The sequence below is a fragment of the Elephas maximus genome, chromosome 2 (genome assembly GCF_024166365.1).
Source record: "Elephas maximus indicus isolate mEleMax1 chromosome 2, mEleMax1 primary haplotype, whole genome shotgun sequence".
NCBI lineage: Eukaryota > Metazoa > Chordata > Mammalia > Proboscidea > Elephantidae > Elephas > Elephas maximus.
Window position 1 is genome coordinate 175,842,620 of NC_064820.1, and position 16,131 is coordinate 175,858,750.

The 16,131-nt window shown below is 43.6% G+C and overlaps 1 protein-coding gene across 5 annotated transcripts in view; it reads right to left on the reverse strand.

Annotated features, from left to right (window-relative positions):
* Positions 1-15,697, reverse strand: part of EBF1 (EBF transcription factor 1) — a 447,546-nt gene extending 431,849 nt beyond the window's left edge. For 4 of the 5 annotated variants that reach the window (XM_049874229.1, XM_049874228.1, XM_049874227.1 and 1 more), the window contains exons 1-5: positions 14,743-15,697; positions 12,633-12,789; positions 12,033-12,096; positions 11,351-11,406; positions 715-788 (exon numbers count right to left, since the gene is read on the reverse strand). In XM_049874229.1, the coding sequence (XP_049730186.1) occupies positions 715-788; positions 11,351-11,406; positions 12,033-12,096; positions 12,633-12,789; positions 14,743-14,876 (485 nt within the window). In that variant the 5' untranslated portion in view covers positions 14,877-15,697. Of the gene's footprint in view, positions 1-714; positions 789-11,350; positions 11,407-12,032; positions 12,097-12,632; positions 12,790-13,090; positions 13,886-14,742 lie in introns of those variants that run through there. The other variant, XM_049874230.1, reaches the window with a different exon arrangement.
* Positions 15,698-16,131: the final 434 nt, after the last annotated feature.

Here is a 16,131-nt window from a genome sequence, read left to right on the forward strand (position 1 = left end):
ACACACACACACACACACACACACACACGTTTTAAGAGGGAACGATGCTTAAATACATATGGCCATACTTTTAAGTGAAAGAACTACAAAAAAGGGAACCATAACTTTCAACAGCACCCTAGTAGTGCAATGGTTAAGCGGTCAGCTGCTAACTAAAGGGTTGGTGGTTCGAACCCACCTGCCACTCCACAGGAGAAAGATGTGGCAGTCTCCTTCCATAAAGATTACTGCTTTGGAAGCCCTATAGGGCAGTTCTACTCTATCCTGTAGGATCGCTATGATTCAGAATCGACTCAATGACAATGGGTTTTATAACCTTAAAGTTGTACCCGAAGGGAGGGGGCTGCTGACATCAATAGAACTTTTACTCATTTTACTAGCGATGCAGTTAAGCACATATATTAACACTAGAGGGTTATATTGTATTTTATTCCATTGGGAGGGAGGAGGGGAGGGCACTGCTTTGTGCCCATTAACAGTGTGATATCAAGACGGAAATGTATGTTTTTCGGGATGAAATCTAATAAATAATTGGGAAGCAGTGTGATGCCTGACACTTTACTACCAAGTATTCACATCTAACAGTTTCTTTTAGATAATCTAAAAGAAGCAAGATAAATGTACACTCCAAAATAAACCTGAGTTGACCGAGATTCGAGATACAAATTCGTCTTCTCTTTGCTAATTATAGGGAGAGAACACAGTATTTCTTACCTGCACATGATCTCGTGTGTGAGCAAGACTCGGCACATTTCTGGGTTCTTATCTTGGCCTTCATATACTATGGCCTGTAAACAAAGGCACAATTTTAGTTAAGAATGGAGCCAAGTAGCAGAACACAAACTATCTTGATTCGGTTCTTGAGCAGTTCACCACTGCTGATGGCCAATTAGCTTTCAGGAGCCCAAGGCCTCACTGGGCTGATTGTTTCAAGATTCCTTGTTAAGGATCAACCCAAATTGAGTGGAACAGGATATGCTCTTCTCTGCTCCATCAACCATCCTATTATGATACACATCTTTGAATCAGTGTCTGGGATGGGCTTCTGTCGTCAAGACAACAATAATGCTCCTTTAGATATAGAATAAAAATAAATCTAATAAATGAAGAGGAAAAACTCAGAAGGCTTAGCAGATCGAGGTACAATTTAAGATATAGAAAAGCTCATGGATTTAAATGTTAACATATGTAAGTACAAGTGTGTACATGTACATACGCATATATTTTTCTCACTTTACTGCTTCCAGCCCCAACATTTAGTGTTCTTGTGATGAGTACTAGAAAACAAGCGAGGATGAGGCAACAAGTCCATTCAATGGCTGTGTCTTCTTTGAGATGAATTACCAATCAGGCAAAATCCTTCTTTCCACCAACAGGCTAAAAACATCTGCACTCCCAGGGTGTACACCCACCCAAACAGTAAAATTCACAGACATATACTGGGTGTGGGGGAGGGCTTAAGCCAGAGAATTCTCTCCCTAAATTAAAAAGAATTACATCTAACTCTCAAAATCAGGAGTCCCAAACCACCTCTCCAGGCAAGATGTTTCTGTCTATTCTTTGTAATGTGCATACAAACATTTTGCTTATCGTCACCAGGAAGGTTCTCTGGGACCTCAGCTTCCTGGTAGATCTACGTGTTAATAACTGGGCCAAAGAAAAGCACTCAGCTGTTGATAGGGAAGTATTCTGCATGGGGATAACACTGTAACTAATTTAACACTGTATCACTGCATAATACTAATATAGCACAGTTCCAAATTGTTAATAAAATTATTTTCACACATTCAGATAATCCTCAATTTCTTGGTGACAAAACGACTTAAATTAAGCAGAGATCATCTTGTTTAGTACACACAGACGCTGCAGTGACTAACTTGTGGTTAGTGCTAAGACATTTTCTTTATGAACCTGGACTTCCAGAACCTGGAAATGATAGGTGCAGCTTAAGACACTGTGTGTGCAGGTCCTCAGAGCAGGCTCTGGTTATGATACACAACCACATACATAACAAAACAAAAAATAGCAATGAATTTTAAAAATGAGGAAAAGTGGCACAGCGGTTAAGAGCTTGGCTGCTAACCAAAAGGTCTACAGTTCAAACTCACCTTGGAAACCCTATGGGGCAGTTCTGTTCTGTCCTATAGGGTCACTATGAGTCAGAGTTGACTTGACGGCAATGGGTTGGGGAGCCCTGGTGGTGCAGCAGTTAAGAGCTTGGCTGCTAACCAAAAGGTCAGCAGTTTGAAACCACCAGCCACTTCTTGGAAACCCTACAGGGCAGCTGTACTCTGCCCTGTAAGGTAGCTATGAGTTGGAAACAACTTTGTGGCAATGGGTTTGGTTTCTGTTGTTTTTAACCTATCAAAACCATTTTCTATTGTTAACCTATCATAATGCTGCATTTTAAATTTTGACATAATTCTACACTCACAGAAAAATTTCAAGGCTATGTAAAGAATTCCAGGATACCCTTTTTTTTTTTTTCTTTATCCAGATTCTCCAAATGTTTACATTTTACTACATTTGCCTTATTATTATTATTTTTTTTTTCCTGAACCACTTGCTAGTCAGTTGCAGACATGTCCTAAATACTTCAGCACGTATTTCCTTAAAACAAGAAATTCTCTTACATGTCCACCATACAGTTATCAAAATCAGAAAATTAGCATTGATACAATAATCTACCGGCCTTACTGAGATTACACCAATTACCGAATAACATTCTTAATAGCAAAGAAAAGCCAATTCCTATGGTCGCATTCAGTTATCATGTCTCCTTTAATAAAGAACAGTTCCTGAGTCTTCGTATTGCAATTACATTGACAATTTTGAAGAATACAGGCCAGTTAGTTATTTTGTAGAATTTCCCTCAATTTGGGGCAAGAATACCACAGAGATGACACTAAGTTCTTCTTAGTATATCAAGTCGTATCATCAACTAGCTCCACTACTGGCAACGTAGTCTGATCATTTGGTTAAAAGGGCGTCGGCTGTTCACCAGAGCTCATCAGCCAGGTTTCTGCACTGTAAAGTGACCACTTTACCCTACGTAATTCGTAACTACCTTCTGCAGAGATAACCTAGATTACGGTAATTAAACGTTGCTCCTCAAATTTTCATCCACCAGTTTAAGCAAGTATTCATGATGCTTTCCTGTATTCTAAAAGGCCTTTTCAAATACCTAAGAAGTTGCTTAACTCAAGAAAATGCATTAAGTCAATTGAAACTGTTTTTGAAAGCCCAAAATTACATCTGCCTGCTTTGTTTACTGCAATCACTGCTGTAAAATCAAAGAAACACATAAATAACTGATTAGATCTAATATGTGGCAAGAAAAACAACGCTAATGACGCATTTCTGCTAAATCCTATTATCATTAAATTTTTGTGTGTTTTCTTAATACCTTTGATAACCTCTGCTTCAACTTTAGTTTTTGTCACACTATACTAATAATGCAAGTAACATGGGAAATAAATTCACAGATATTGGCGGGGTTTTCTTTACTGTAAAAACAAAAAATGTCTCTTTTGGGGGGGAGAGGACTGTCAATTTCATCAAAACTTCTCACTTTGATTCCTTCTAGGTGATACCAATATTATTTTTACTAGGGCTGCTGGTTCCATTGAAATCAATGGGCCCATGATGATATGCAGTTAAAGTTATGCTACAATGCAAATATGCTCATGACTCCCCCAAAGCAGTAGGTGATAGGTGAACTCCCAGAAATCATGTCTTGGTGACTTTTTCTCTGGAGATCAAGCGTCACTTGTTAAAGGCACACAGCCTCCATAATGCATCTCTTCACCAAATACCAAGCTGCCACTTCACTACTGGCAGCAGAGTCAAAACAGAGAATCCTCTAAATCAAGCATAGAAAAATGAAACCATGAGTTTGGATTTGGTCAGAAATAGTTAGGAACTCTGGGGGAGGGGTGGAAGCTCGAAGCCTCGGCTCTCCCTCTCCTTGGGGCCGCCATAGGAATACTTTTCAGCACATAAAGGCTGAGAAAGAAGCGCTGCTTCTGTGACTTCTCCTGAAATATAAGCAAGTGGAACAGGAGTCTTTTCACAGATAGGGCTCCATGGAGTAGGACTCCAACTCCCGTAAACAGAGTAAACTAGAACGTCAGATTAACAGGGTTAGTTTTGGAGTCGAATTCAAAGGCAGATCCATCTCAGACCCCATCTGAGCAGTTTTTGTTACTGAAGAAACTTGTTTTTTTAAAAAAAGACAATATCATACAGAAGGTATGGGTCCCAAAAATCAATATTCTGACAAGATGCCAATGTAGGAAGATATAATAAATTAAATTTGACAAATGTCTCTGATACAGAGTGTCAGCAATAAGACTTTTTAAAAATGCCACCAAATTCTCCCTCCAGCTTGCACACCACTGGGAGCTGCACATCAAATCTTGGTCGTCTACATTGAACACAAATGTCAAGAATGGTTCACAGTTCAGCAGACCCTAACTTTAAGCCTAAAAGGCGAGGGATCCTCAAACGACAACTGGGAAAGAAGTTTCTGCTTTTCTTTCTAAATTAAACATGTGCCTCTGTGGGGCATGAGTAAAGCTGGTTGGTGCTGGATCAGCTGGGAGATCACAGAAGCATATAAACAGCATTGACTATTTTAAGTGAAACCATTTTAATAGACAGCTGGTTTAGGGTCCAGACAATGGAACACCAAGAAGAAGGCTTATTTTCATCCTCCAAAGTAAGTCATGTGCCTGCTCACTGTGAGGAAGGTAGTCTGCTGTGAGAGCAACAAAGACAACAGTGGTTTAAATAAATCAATGTGTTTATCAGGAGTGAAGATGGGAGGCCTGCTACAGAAGTGGGTGGGAAGGAGAGAGAGGCCATATAAAATAGATAATTTAAATAAATCAATTGATGGCGAATCAAGTTGAGGTTTGTAACCAAAGAAACAAAATACGGTATCAAGCAGAAAACACTACTGAAATTAAGCCTGCCGATGGCAGATAAATCCCTCAAGGCAGCAGAAACCTTGGCCAGGAAGAAACGTAAAGGGCACTAACTTCATCTCAACTTTAAAACCTGGTAAAATTGGTAAACAAGTTGTCAAAACTGGATGTAGTTGGATCAGATCTCCTATTTTTTGACATGTTAGCCTCCCTATTCTTAATGCCTTCCTCTAACAAGCAGACAGAAAATACCATATATTATTTTTTAAGTCTTCTAACTTCCTTGTTGACAGTTGTTTTTTTAAGAATTTTTTGTTTATAAATAAAAAAAGAAGAAAATAAGAAGCACTAAACTTTCACAGCCTTACGTAACAACAGTGCTGGAAATTTTACTGGTCGAGGATAAAATACCAGCAATTTCAAATGCACAATTATCAATTAACCGACAACATCTTTAAAAAGAGACAAGTCAATCAATACACAAAACCTGCCTCCATTACCACTGTTTTAGAGGGCATCTTGTGAAGTGTAGTTCTTCTCTGCTTTTCTACAGTATCACTGAGTCTTAAAAGTTCATTGAAACTCATTATGGATAAAGACCACACAGTGAAATGAAAAATACATGGTGAACATACACCAGGATCACACTTCAATAGGATGCCAAAGGAAATGGTGAGAATTGAGCAGGGCTTTTCTTTGTTTACTTTTCCTAATAGTTTTAACTCTTTGTGTTCCATGACAAAATAAAGGAGGTGAGAATACTTTTGACTTTGGTTCAGCCAAATCTGAAGTGTTTTTTTAGGAACAAAGTGTTTTCATTTCGGAGTCTTTCTTGGTTTACAATCAAACAATAGCTGACTTGTCATCACAAGTTAAAAAAAAGAATGAAGGAAAGAAATAGAAGAAAAACTGTAACAAAAAAACTCCTAATTTTCCATTTACATTTAAAAAAATTAATCTTGAAAATATGTTACTCCTTTTTCCATACGCAAAATAAAAGACCAAACAAAATATGTCACCCTAGAGCAGAATTAGTGCCTAGATGTACCCTCCCTTCATTGAGAAATAAAGTGTCTTCTTAACGCAGGCTGCCAAAAGGCTTTTGGTAGCAAATTACTATGAATTGAAACCAATCATAAAATGATGTGAACACCTACACTATCAATACACTACAATAGTAATCATAACATTCAACCACCAAGTTCTACTTTTCCTCATGAAAAACTAACCCAAAAAAAGCACTACTTAATGTGGTTACAGAAGGAGCCCTAGTTAAAAAAAAATTAACCTGTGCCAAAGAAAACACTAAAAAATCTGACATTTCATAAACGATTGTGTCAAACAGCCATCCAACATTAATGTTGAAACAAAATAAAAAATAATTTTGCTTCAATTAGCAGGTTGGCTACTGGCGAACAAATTGCAAATATGTAATTTCAGCTCAGCAGCTAAGCAGGCCCGTTTTCAGAACTGAATTAGGAAAGTCGCAAAGGAATGATATCACATTCAGTATGCTGTTCAGTTACATCACAGCTTTGGATAAAAAAAAGAAAGTGTACCAAAAGCAGCTCGCTTTAGAATGTGTCCTTTATGTCTAAAACAACTAAGATCCCTTATACTATTCAAACACCAAGATGAAAACTAAATCATACTAACAATCCCATATTACATTTCTTCTTCTAGCAGTAATAAAGACATTTCACTCATATGGTAACTACAGTTACATCTATATTAATAGATACAATTGGCTTTGTCAACTCAATGGGGTAATAATAATAATAAAATAATAAAAGCAGCTAATTTATTAAGCACTTAATATGTGCCAGTCACTGTTCTAAGCACTCTACATGTATGAATTCATTTAATTCTCACAACAGTGCTTCGAGGTAGGGGTTACCATTATTTCCATTAGTTTGAGTCTAAATGCTTGCATATTTTAATTACTCAACTAAGCCCAAATCAATCTTGCTCAACAACTCTGCATACAATTCACCGATGTCCAAAAACACTACTCCCGTCCCTCCCAGCAATATAAGTAAAGACAGAGAGAAGAGACTATCGGTGCAGTCATACAAGTTTGATGAACGCATCACTGCTAATATGTTCGTTTTTAATGCTGTTCAAACATTCACATGGAAACAGCTCTAGCGTAAATATCCCCGAACAAATGGCTGTATATTATCCAGGAGGGAGCAGTTGGACCGCCAGACTGGGGAAGTACTAGGCCATCTGGCTCCGGCAGTCTCTCCAAAACCATCAGCTTTGTTTTCACCCCCAGACTCCAAACAACACATTTTCCACTGTGATGAGTTTACATTTTCCCAAACACAGGTCCTGATCATGCATAAAAATTCCAAACTTCTTCATTCCTCTATGTGCAAGGAAATTTAAATCACCTGCATTTTTGACATCTTACCAAAGGAGAGCGAAAGCTGCTAAAATAGGGCCCCTGCCTATAAACTTGCCCTATCTTTTGTTGTTTGTTCGTTTCCCCAAATACATGAAAGAACCTCTCTGCTGGCCTCTCCTCTGGAACTTATTGATATACTAAAAATGTGTTTATCTACCAATGAAGAACCACGAACTGAAAGGATAGTTAATCAAATCTACGTAGCCATGGCAGGATATAATGAAACAATCAGTAGGAAAAAATGCACTTGCATCAATAACTTAAAGTACCGGGAATGTCAAAACAAATATATAAAGAAGTCTAGCTGGGAAGGGGAATCTGACAGCATTTCTGATTACCGTACCTTGGATGCCTACTGTGCTGGGACTTTTTAAGGTCCCCTCACCACATCATCTACCTGCAAATCTATACATGCAAGGATTGTGTGGCTACTATTTTCGCCCTTTCAAAAAAAAAAAAAAAAAAAAAAACTTTTGTTGGGGGGTGAGGGAATGTTTTGTTTTGGCTAACCTTATGGAATTTGACACCCTTTCTTTGAATCATAAAATGTCCCTTTTTTTAAAAGCAAGATGGTGGGAGGGGAGATGAGTTATAAAGTTTTTTTTTTTTAACTATTCTAAAGATAAATAATAATTCACTGAAGCCATCACATAAAATAATCATATTTCAATTATTACTTGAAAATCTGAAGTGAGGCACATTAAACCTCAGACCTCCCCCTCCAGGATCATCTGAGCTTCTGCAGTAGATACTGTTGTTGGATGCAACAACCATAAACTTCTGGACACTACAGGGCTTTTTGCACGCGCACTAATGGAATACCAAAAACAGCAGTGACATGAAAACAAACTATTTTTAGTCCTGCTAAACTTGGTTTTGAACAACCCTTCTCAAAAGCAAGCCCCTTGTTTTTTAGTTGGTGGACAAATTTTTTAAAAAATATTATATTCTATGCGTTCGATGAAAACGGCATAGAGTAGGGGCTCAGATTCATGTTCATTCACGTCTAATGAAGCTTTGTCTTTCTTGGTGGAGCCCAACATTAAGACTCATTACCCAAAACAATCTAATGAGACACTGTGAGAAGGTGTGAAATACTGTGTCATGCCAAGACATCTTGGTTGATTGAATATGTTTCTGTTTGGTCTCAAAGCCACTAACCCCACCCAAGATCAGGAGCATTCTATGAAAATGTAGAGTGCACAGCTAATTTTGAATTTTCTTTATCATTGATTCCCCCTGAGTTTTAACTTTTAGGTCAAGGATATGACATCGAGCACATAAAGCTGCATCTCTGATACGAAAGGTGTTATAGCGATAAATGGAGCATCTAAGAGAGAACACTTAAACAGTGGCTAGGTATTCCCTCCACAATTTATGACGTTATTAGAACTCATCACATCACTGAACTTACTCCATTCTGCATGCTAAATGTCAAATTCCTGAGTCAACCTGAAAGAATTACACAGAGGGGAAAAAATGTAGCCATTTCATTAGTCAACTTATGTCAAACCTTAAATACAAATTATCATGTCACAGGGCAAGTTACGTTTCTTCATGCTGATCTTGTTTTTGGAGACTATTGTATCAGCTGTGCACATAAGAAGCTAACCTACTTCCAAAACTGTTACTACACATAATCAGAAAACAAGATAATGGGCAGGGATTGCCTGGAAGAGTGAAAGCTACAGAGAAGGTGGGGCAGTGATTGTGAAAGCAAACAGGTATGCCTTGAAAAATCCCTTCTTGATATTTTTAGGCTAAATTCAGATAATTATTTAAGCCTCTTTTCAAGTCATTTCCCATCAAAATATATAATTGCATACATTTATAATTTTCACTTTCAGTGAGATGTCGTATTACGGCAAATGACTTTCTTGTACTTGCTATTATTAAAAATAAACTGTATCTTGTCCTCGTTCCCATCTTTCTCTCTCTCAACTGACATTTATGATACCAAGCAGTCAAAGAATGCCTTAAACTGCAGTTTTCTTAAGCTCTATAATCTTGTTAATAAAATTATTTTTATGCATTTTTTTTAAGAATCTAACGATTATACTCCCACTGCTTTTGTCTAAAAGTGTGTAAATCCAGTTCATTTCATAATGGAAAAATCAGTGCTTGATAGTCTGTCTGTTTGGGGAGGTCTCAAATAAAGTTTTGGGGAAGTTTAAATCAGACGGAAGTTAATCACTTCAAATATCTCCTAATTTTGCCCTCCTTACAATTGGTTGTTTCATACTACTGCCTGTAATTTAATACACACATTTGATGTTGCACGAGCAGATAGGTCATATATACTGATTTTTTTTTTTTTATCTTTTAAGAAGTAAATCCTAATAAATGTATATGGAATATGTCCTAGGGTTCATGCTTTGCCCTCCCCTTACCACCTCTTTTTCTTTTTTGCTCCCCCCTCAAATGAGAATGGCAGGAAAGGATATCCAGGGTATCTAAGACAATTTTTGGAAACAAAACTCCACTGAAGGCATTTTCGTTTTGATATATTTTAAAAATAGTGACTGAAAACAGGCTTTTGTTTCTGCATGGCAGGAAAAAAAATTTTAAATACAGTGTCCAAATGAAAGAAAATTGTGCTATGTAATAATCAAATATATTAAAGAAAATAAGACCAAGCCTGAAAGTATAAGTGTGGATTAACTCTGAATAATTAACTAAGAAATAAAGAGATCTTCAAGAAAGCTAAATATCTTAGGCAAATAACATGTAATAGATTTCAATAGATATTTGCTTATTATTTTTTAAACTACATTTCAGACCCTCATGTTTGCTATGTGGGTCACAATGAAATAGAGTAATAATAATGTTTAGAGCTGTCATTAAATTGGTTCTTCATGAGTAGATTTTTAAAATCCCAAAAGCTTTATCAGTGTGCACTTTGTACAACATATTTAAGGCATCGCTTGTCCAAAATCAATTTTTTTAAATATTCATGTACACCCTGACATGAAACTTTTCAAGACAGTGTGTATGGAAAAATATCACTTCCCTTTTTTTTAAGGGAATATTATAAAATCACAACCAAGCAAATAAGTTTTAACTATTCTCTTTGTTCTAATTTCTTTTCCCCATTCAAAAAAGCTTTTTTTTTTCCTGCTACTAAATCCTCCAGCTACCTAACCAGCTACTTAATTCGGAAACTAAACTTTTTCTTAAAATTAAAAAAAAAAAAAAAGGTTCCTGTGCCTCATTAAAACGTCAGGCCTCTTTTCTGACTCGGCTCATAATTGTATCTTTTAAACCATAACTCAACCTTAATGTATACTGTTTGACACCCGCGTGTTGGGGAGCTTAAGAAAATGCCGTCCATGTACCTTTAAGACCGCAAGCTCACTCGTGCTGCCTGGCTTCCTGCCAAACTTGGAGGCAAAAGCAGGAGGATTTTTGCAAAATATCCTCTAACAATTGTGGCTGCCTTGTCCAACACCATCACCAACCTCACTTAAAAAAAAAAAAAAAAAAACTGTGGAGTGAATCATCCACGCTCTCAGACTGTCTCACCAAGCCTGAGGAAGCTGTCTTTGCTCCCAACCCCCTCTATCCTATGTCTCCCCGAGAGAGGCCTGACTAGCTTAGGTTTCAGAGGTTCAGCCCACTCTGCATCAAGGTCCCTGGGCACCTTTTGCGCCCCCTGGGGCTCCCTGACCGGGTCAGAGGAAGTTCAGCCCCTGGTCTTCCCTCTCAGCACCCTGTGATCTTAATTCAGAAGGCCTGAGTTTCCCTTGAAGGAAAGGAGTCGTCGAACCACCTTCCCCACGCGGCGGTTGCAAGTGTATGAATGGGCCCTCGCGCTGGCAAAGCCTTTGCTACCAGTGCTACTAAAAGTGCTACTAGTGAGGTTTAAAGTCTGTCCTGGCTTGGACAAGTTCGAATCCCAGCTCACTTGCTGAGGCCCTCAGAGCCGCTGGACGAGGCTAGCAGCCAGCTTCGCGACTTCTCCGAATTTCGTGGCCCTAGAGTCGCCCCCGCGGCGCAGAATTAAGAAACTTACTTGTTTTGTCATGGAGTCAATGAGGCGCACGTAGAAATCCTGCTCCGTTCTTATCCCTAGGGGGAAAAAAGGGCGAACGAAGGAGAATTAAGTGAGAGGGGATCAGCTGCAAAAAAAAAAAAAAGGAGCTTCAGGGAGGGTGGGGGCTCTAAATACCCCCCTTCCCAGTGTCCAGAGAAGTGCCTCTAGCCTAGCCCTCTCCCGAGCGCTCTTGGTAGCCAGCTCACCCCCACACTGCTCCGGAGCTCTGCATCTGGGAATGGGGCAGAACCTCCACCTGGCTACTCTCCCTTACGACAAGGTGGGAACCCCTCTGCACTCTCCGGGAGCCATCAAGACTACGACTCCTCCATGCCCCCTGAGTCTAAGGGGCCTTGGGCCTAGAATCTGGGCCAAGCAGAGGGAATAGGCCTTTAGGAAGGAGAAGGAGGATGAATGCAACCCAGAGGAGGCGGGGCACCGCACCTGGTCCCAGGTACGAGAGGGAGCGACACAGCAGCCCTCGGGTCACTCGGGGCTTCCTCTAGTGAAACCTTCTCGGGCGAAACTTGGGAGAGGCTGGTTCACCCTGAGGATGATCGACACTAAACTTCGCTGGGGCTCTCATCCGCCTGGAGTTCCCCGCGCCCTCTGCCCTGACTCGGAGACCCAGGGTGGGGGCGCAGACCCAGTGGAGCCTCACCATTGCTGTAGAGGAGCTGGAGCCGGTAGTGAATTCCGTTATTGGTCTTTTCGCTGTTGGCTTCCTGGGATGCAGCAGGACGCGAAGACACAAGAGACAGAGGAGAAAGGTCGTCGTGAATGAGTGAACCAACTTCGAGGCAACTTGACCCAAGTGTGGACCCCAGGTCGGGGGGCCGGCAAGGCCCGAAGCGGAAGAAATTGCCACCAACTCTGATCCCTCCCGCCGCCCTCAGACCCCGACTCTGCCCTCTCCCCTTCCGGAAAAGTCCGAGGGGCGCGCACTAGAGCTAGCCAAGGCCTGGGGCCTGAAGCCGGGGCAGCTAGAGGCAGGGGCCGCGCGTGGCCGGGAGGCCGAGGGCGGGTTCGTCCCGGGCGCCCTTGGCGCTGGAGCGCGAAACTGGGCTCGCCCCTCTCCAGCTCTGGGGGCTCCGCGCGAACTCTTTCAGAGCAGAGCGCCTTGGGCGGGAAGCCGGGGATCGCCCAGGACAGTAAAAGGCTTGGGGGACCTCGCGAGGGAGTGTGTTATGGATGCTTCGTCTTCACCAAGGGGCCTACTCCCCCGGCTAGGGCGACCGGCGGCGGCGCTGCGCCCACTTACTTTTTCCTTTTCCACGAACCCCACAAAGGCTGTCCTCTCGATCTCCACGGGCTGACCCTGTCTGTCGTAGAGGGCCAGGACGAAGTGGAAGAAGTTGGATTTCCGCAGATTGGAAGGCGGCTGCTTCTCAAAGTGAGCCCGGGCCAGACCCACCCCGCTGCGGCCAAAGACGCAGAGTTAGACTGCTAAGCGGGGCACCGACCCGCGCCCCCAGACACCCCGCACACACGCGTGAACTCCCAAAACACCGCCCTCTCCTGCCCCCAAAATGTTCAGTGGGCTCCCTCCACTCCCCCTCAGGTGCCCCGGGCCCAGTCGGGGACTGGGTAGCTCTTGTCCCCGCGTGTCCGGGTCTCCCCGGCGGGTGCACAGCGCGTCCCACCAACTTGCCAAAGAGGTGTGAAAGTTTTGTTTGGGTTTCGTGAGCGATAGAAAACGCTGTAAACATTAACTCTGACCTGATGAGCGCTGCGTGGGGAGGAAGAAAAGTGGCGGTGAGGAGGTGAGCCCGCGTTCGCGGAAGAGAGCCCATCTTTTACAACTTGGAGAAAGGGGGGAGCATAAGGAATTGGTTCCTGGCACCCCTTCTAATCTCCTGTCTCAGCTCGGTGGGCAGGTGGGAAGTGATGGAGAACACGCTGGGCTTCTCGCTTCAGAAACCACCCGCCAGGAAACCTCCCTGCGTCCCTGTCGGCGGCGGGTGCTTGGTCTCTGGTAGCCACATTATACCCCCCTCCCCCCAGATAAAGCATATGGAGAGGAAGGGTCCAATGATGAGACTCAGAGCTGGCGGGGGTGGTCTCTATCGGATAGGAGACTAGGAGTGTTTTTGAAAGCTACATCGTGACAAAGTTTCGCTGTCCGCAGAAATCCCCACACTCATTCCAGAAATCCGAAAGACCGGGGTGCTGGCTGAGGGCACCCGGCGGGGACTGGAGGCTGGGGCGCCAGGGGCGCCGGGCGGCCACTGACAGCCCAACCTGTCCAGCACACGCGCGCGAGTACACATATAAACAATACACACACACACACTTTCGCTTCCAGCCCAGTTACCCAGCTCACTCTCACTACCAACCACCCCCATCCTTGTGCTCAGCGGAGACGGGAACAGGCGTTAGGGACACTTGGACCAAGCCCCTGAAAGATGGGGGTGATGTAATTCGTCATCTTCTTTCTTCCCCTTCCGTACTATCTGAGTTGGATAGGGCCTGGGTCCGCCACTTCTCCCACTCCCCCAAGCCCAGCTAGAGGGCCTGAAAAACTCACTTGGGGCCAGAAGCCCACGGAAAGAGTGCTGGGAGTGCCCAGGAAAGTTCCCCTAGGTCAACCTCCAAGGGCAGTGCCTCAGGCCACACAGCTTCGCATCCTGGGAGCTGAATGGAAAAGGGGCCAGAAGAAGCCGAGGTGACACGGAGTGAAGTAGATTTTTTAGGGGATGTCAGAATTAAAGTTGTTAGCTACTGTTCTCTGGACAGACTGAGAAAAACTGAGAGCTAGAGAAAGAAGGAGGGAGAACCAGGTAGGAGAAATAAGAGAAGACACGGGGGAAAAATCAGAAGGGAAAAGAGGAGACCCAGGGAGGGATGGGAAAGAAGTGAGGGAAAGGAAGAGGGAAGAAGATGAGGAAGAAATGCAGAGTGGGAGGGAGGAAAGGAAAAGAAAGTAGAGAAAGAAAGAAAAAAAGGAGGAAAGGAAGGTAGGCAGGAAGAGTGAAGGCGAGAAAGAAGAAAGAGAAAAAAAGGAAGGGAGGGAGGGAGGAAGAAAGAAAAAGAAAAGACGAGCGGAAAAGAAAGCAATCACATAAAAGCACAGATATTTAACATCATGCTGGTGAGACGTCTCTTCGGAGTAAAACAAAATGAAAACAGCCACAGACGAAGCAGGGAAAAGTGCCGGCGAAGCGTGGGCTCGTGGCAGGCAGCTCCCGGATCTCCGGCCGCAGGCGACGATGACAGCGCGGCCCGGGAGCGCAGAGCCCCGGCGGCGAACGGAGCGGAGCGGCGGGCGCCGACGCACGAACGCGGCCCGGCCCCGCGGCGGTAGCGGCCGCAGCCGCCTCCTCCTCCCGGCTCTCCCGCTCGCTGCTCGCCTCCTCCGCCGCGGTACCCACCTCTGCGCCGCTGTGTTGGCGTCCAGCACCCCGGCGCCCTGCATCCACGTCCGCACCGCGTTCATGCCGCTGCCCAGCGGCTCTTCCTTCATGCTGCTTCCACTCCGTTGGATGCTTTCCTGAATCCCAAACATGAAAACAACCTTTTCTTGTGGAAAATCTCCTCCCCCTTGAAATATTGAAAAAAAAAAAAAAAGAAAGAAAAACGCCAGCCACAGATTTTTTTTTTTTTCTTTTTGAGACGATGAACTCTCACTAGAAGATCAAGGCGGGCTGGAAAGCAAATTTTTAAAAATGTAAACCCTCGCTCAAAACTGAGCGATAACACACAAAAAAAGAAAAAAAAAGAAAAGAAAGGAGAAAAGAAGAAAGGGAAAATCCAACGAAAAGACCAAAATTAAAAAAATAGAGATGTATGCTTGGCTGTTGGGGGTTGTTTGGTTGGTTGATTTTTGGCTTGGGTGCTTTTTTTTTTTTTTTTTGTAATGATCACAGGCCGGTGGAGGACAGGAGGGGCTGGAGTTTCCTTTTGTAGAGGTACCCTTCACTTGAAGAAGCAGGAAGAAAAAAAAAAGCCCTGATGGCAATTTAAGAAACAATAGACTCAACTCGCGCTGCCGGCTTTGCTACTTCAAGTGTCATTTTCCACAACCAGGCAAGTTTTTCCTCTCTCTTTTTTTTTTCTCCTTCTCTCCCAACCAAAGATGTTTCTTTCCTTTCAGTGCGTGTAGATGAGGAGGACGCTGGTTGCCGTAGACAGATACACCAGAGAGGGAGAGTAGGGTGGGGGGGAGGGGGGAGAGAGGGAGAGAGAAGGGGGGGAGGGAAAGACAGAAAGAGAGAGAGAGGAGAGGAAGAAAGAGAGAGGGGTGGACCCTGCGGGATGGAGATTCTGTTTTCTCCCTGCTAAAATAGAAGTGATTTGCAGGCTTTCCCTATGGAATCCAGTTTGACTCTCCCCAGAGCTAAACACAGGCACACTAACCCCAAAGGGAGGAGGCGGAGCCGGCGCCTCGCAGCCACGCCCCTCTATTTGCATAACGTCATCTTTCCGCCTCGCCGCAGCCAATCACAGCTCAGGAGCCGGCCGGCTAGCGGCGCGGGGCCACGCTCCTTCATTAACATCCCTCTCCTGTGGGCGCAGGGGAGCGGGCCAAAGTTCCTCGCAAAGTGGCGAGCGAGGGGACGCTGAGCACCCACAGCTAGGCTGGGGAGGAGCGGGATCGAGCGGGGCCGGAGAGAGGGCAAAGGGAAAGGAAGGGAGGGATATCCTTCCCAGGAATTTGAGCTGGGGTCTTCAGCCTGACCACTGCGGTCCCCTAGCACCCTCGCAGCTCCCTGAACGCGCTTGAGACGCACAGGCTGCACCGTCCCAGGGCCGATGATGCG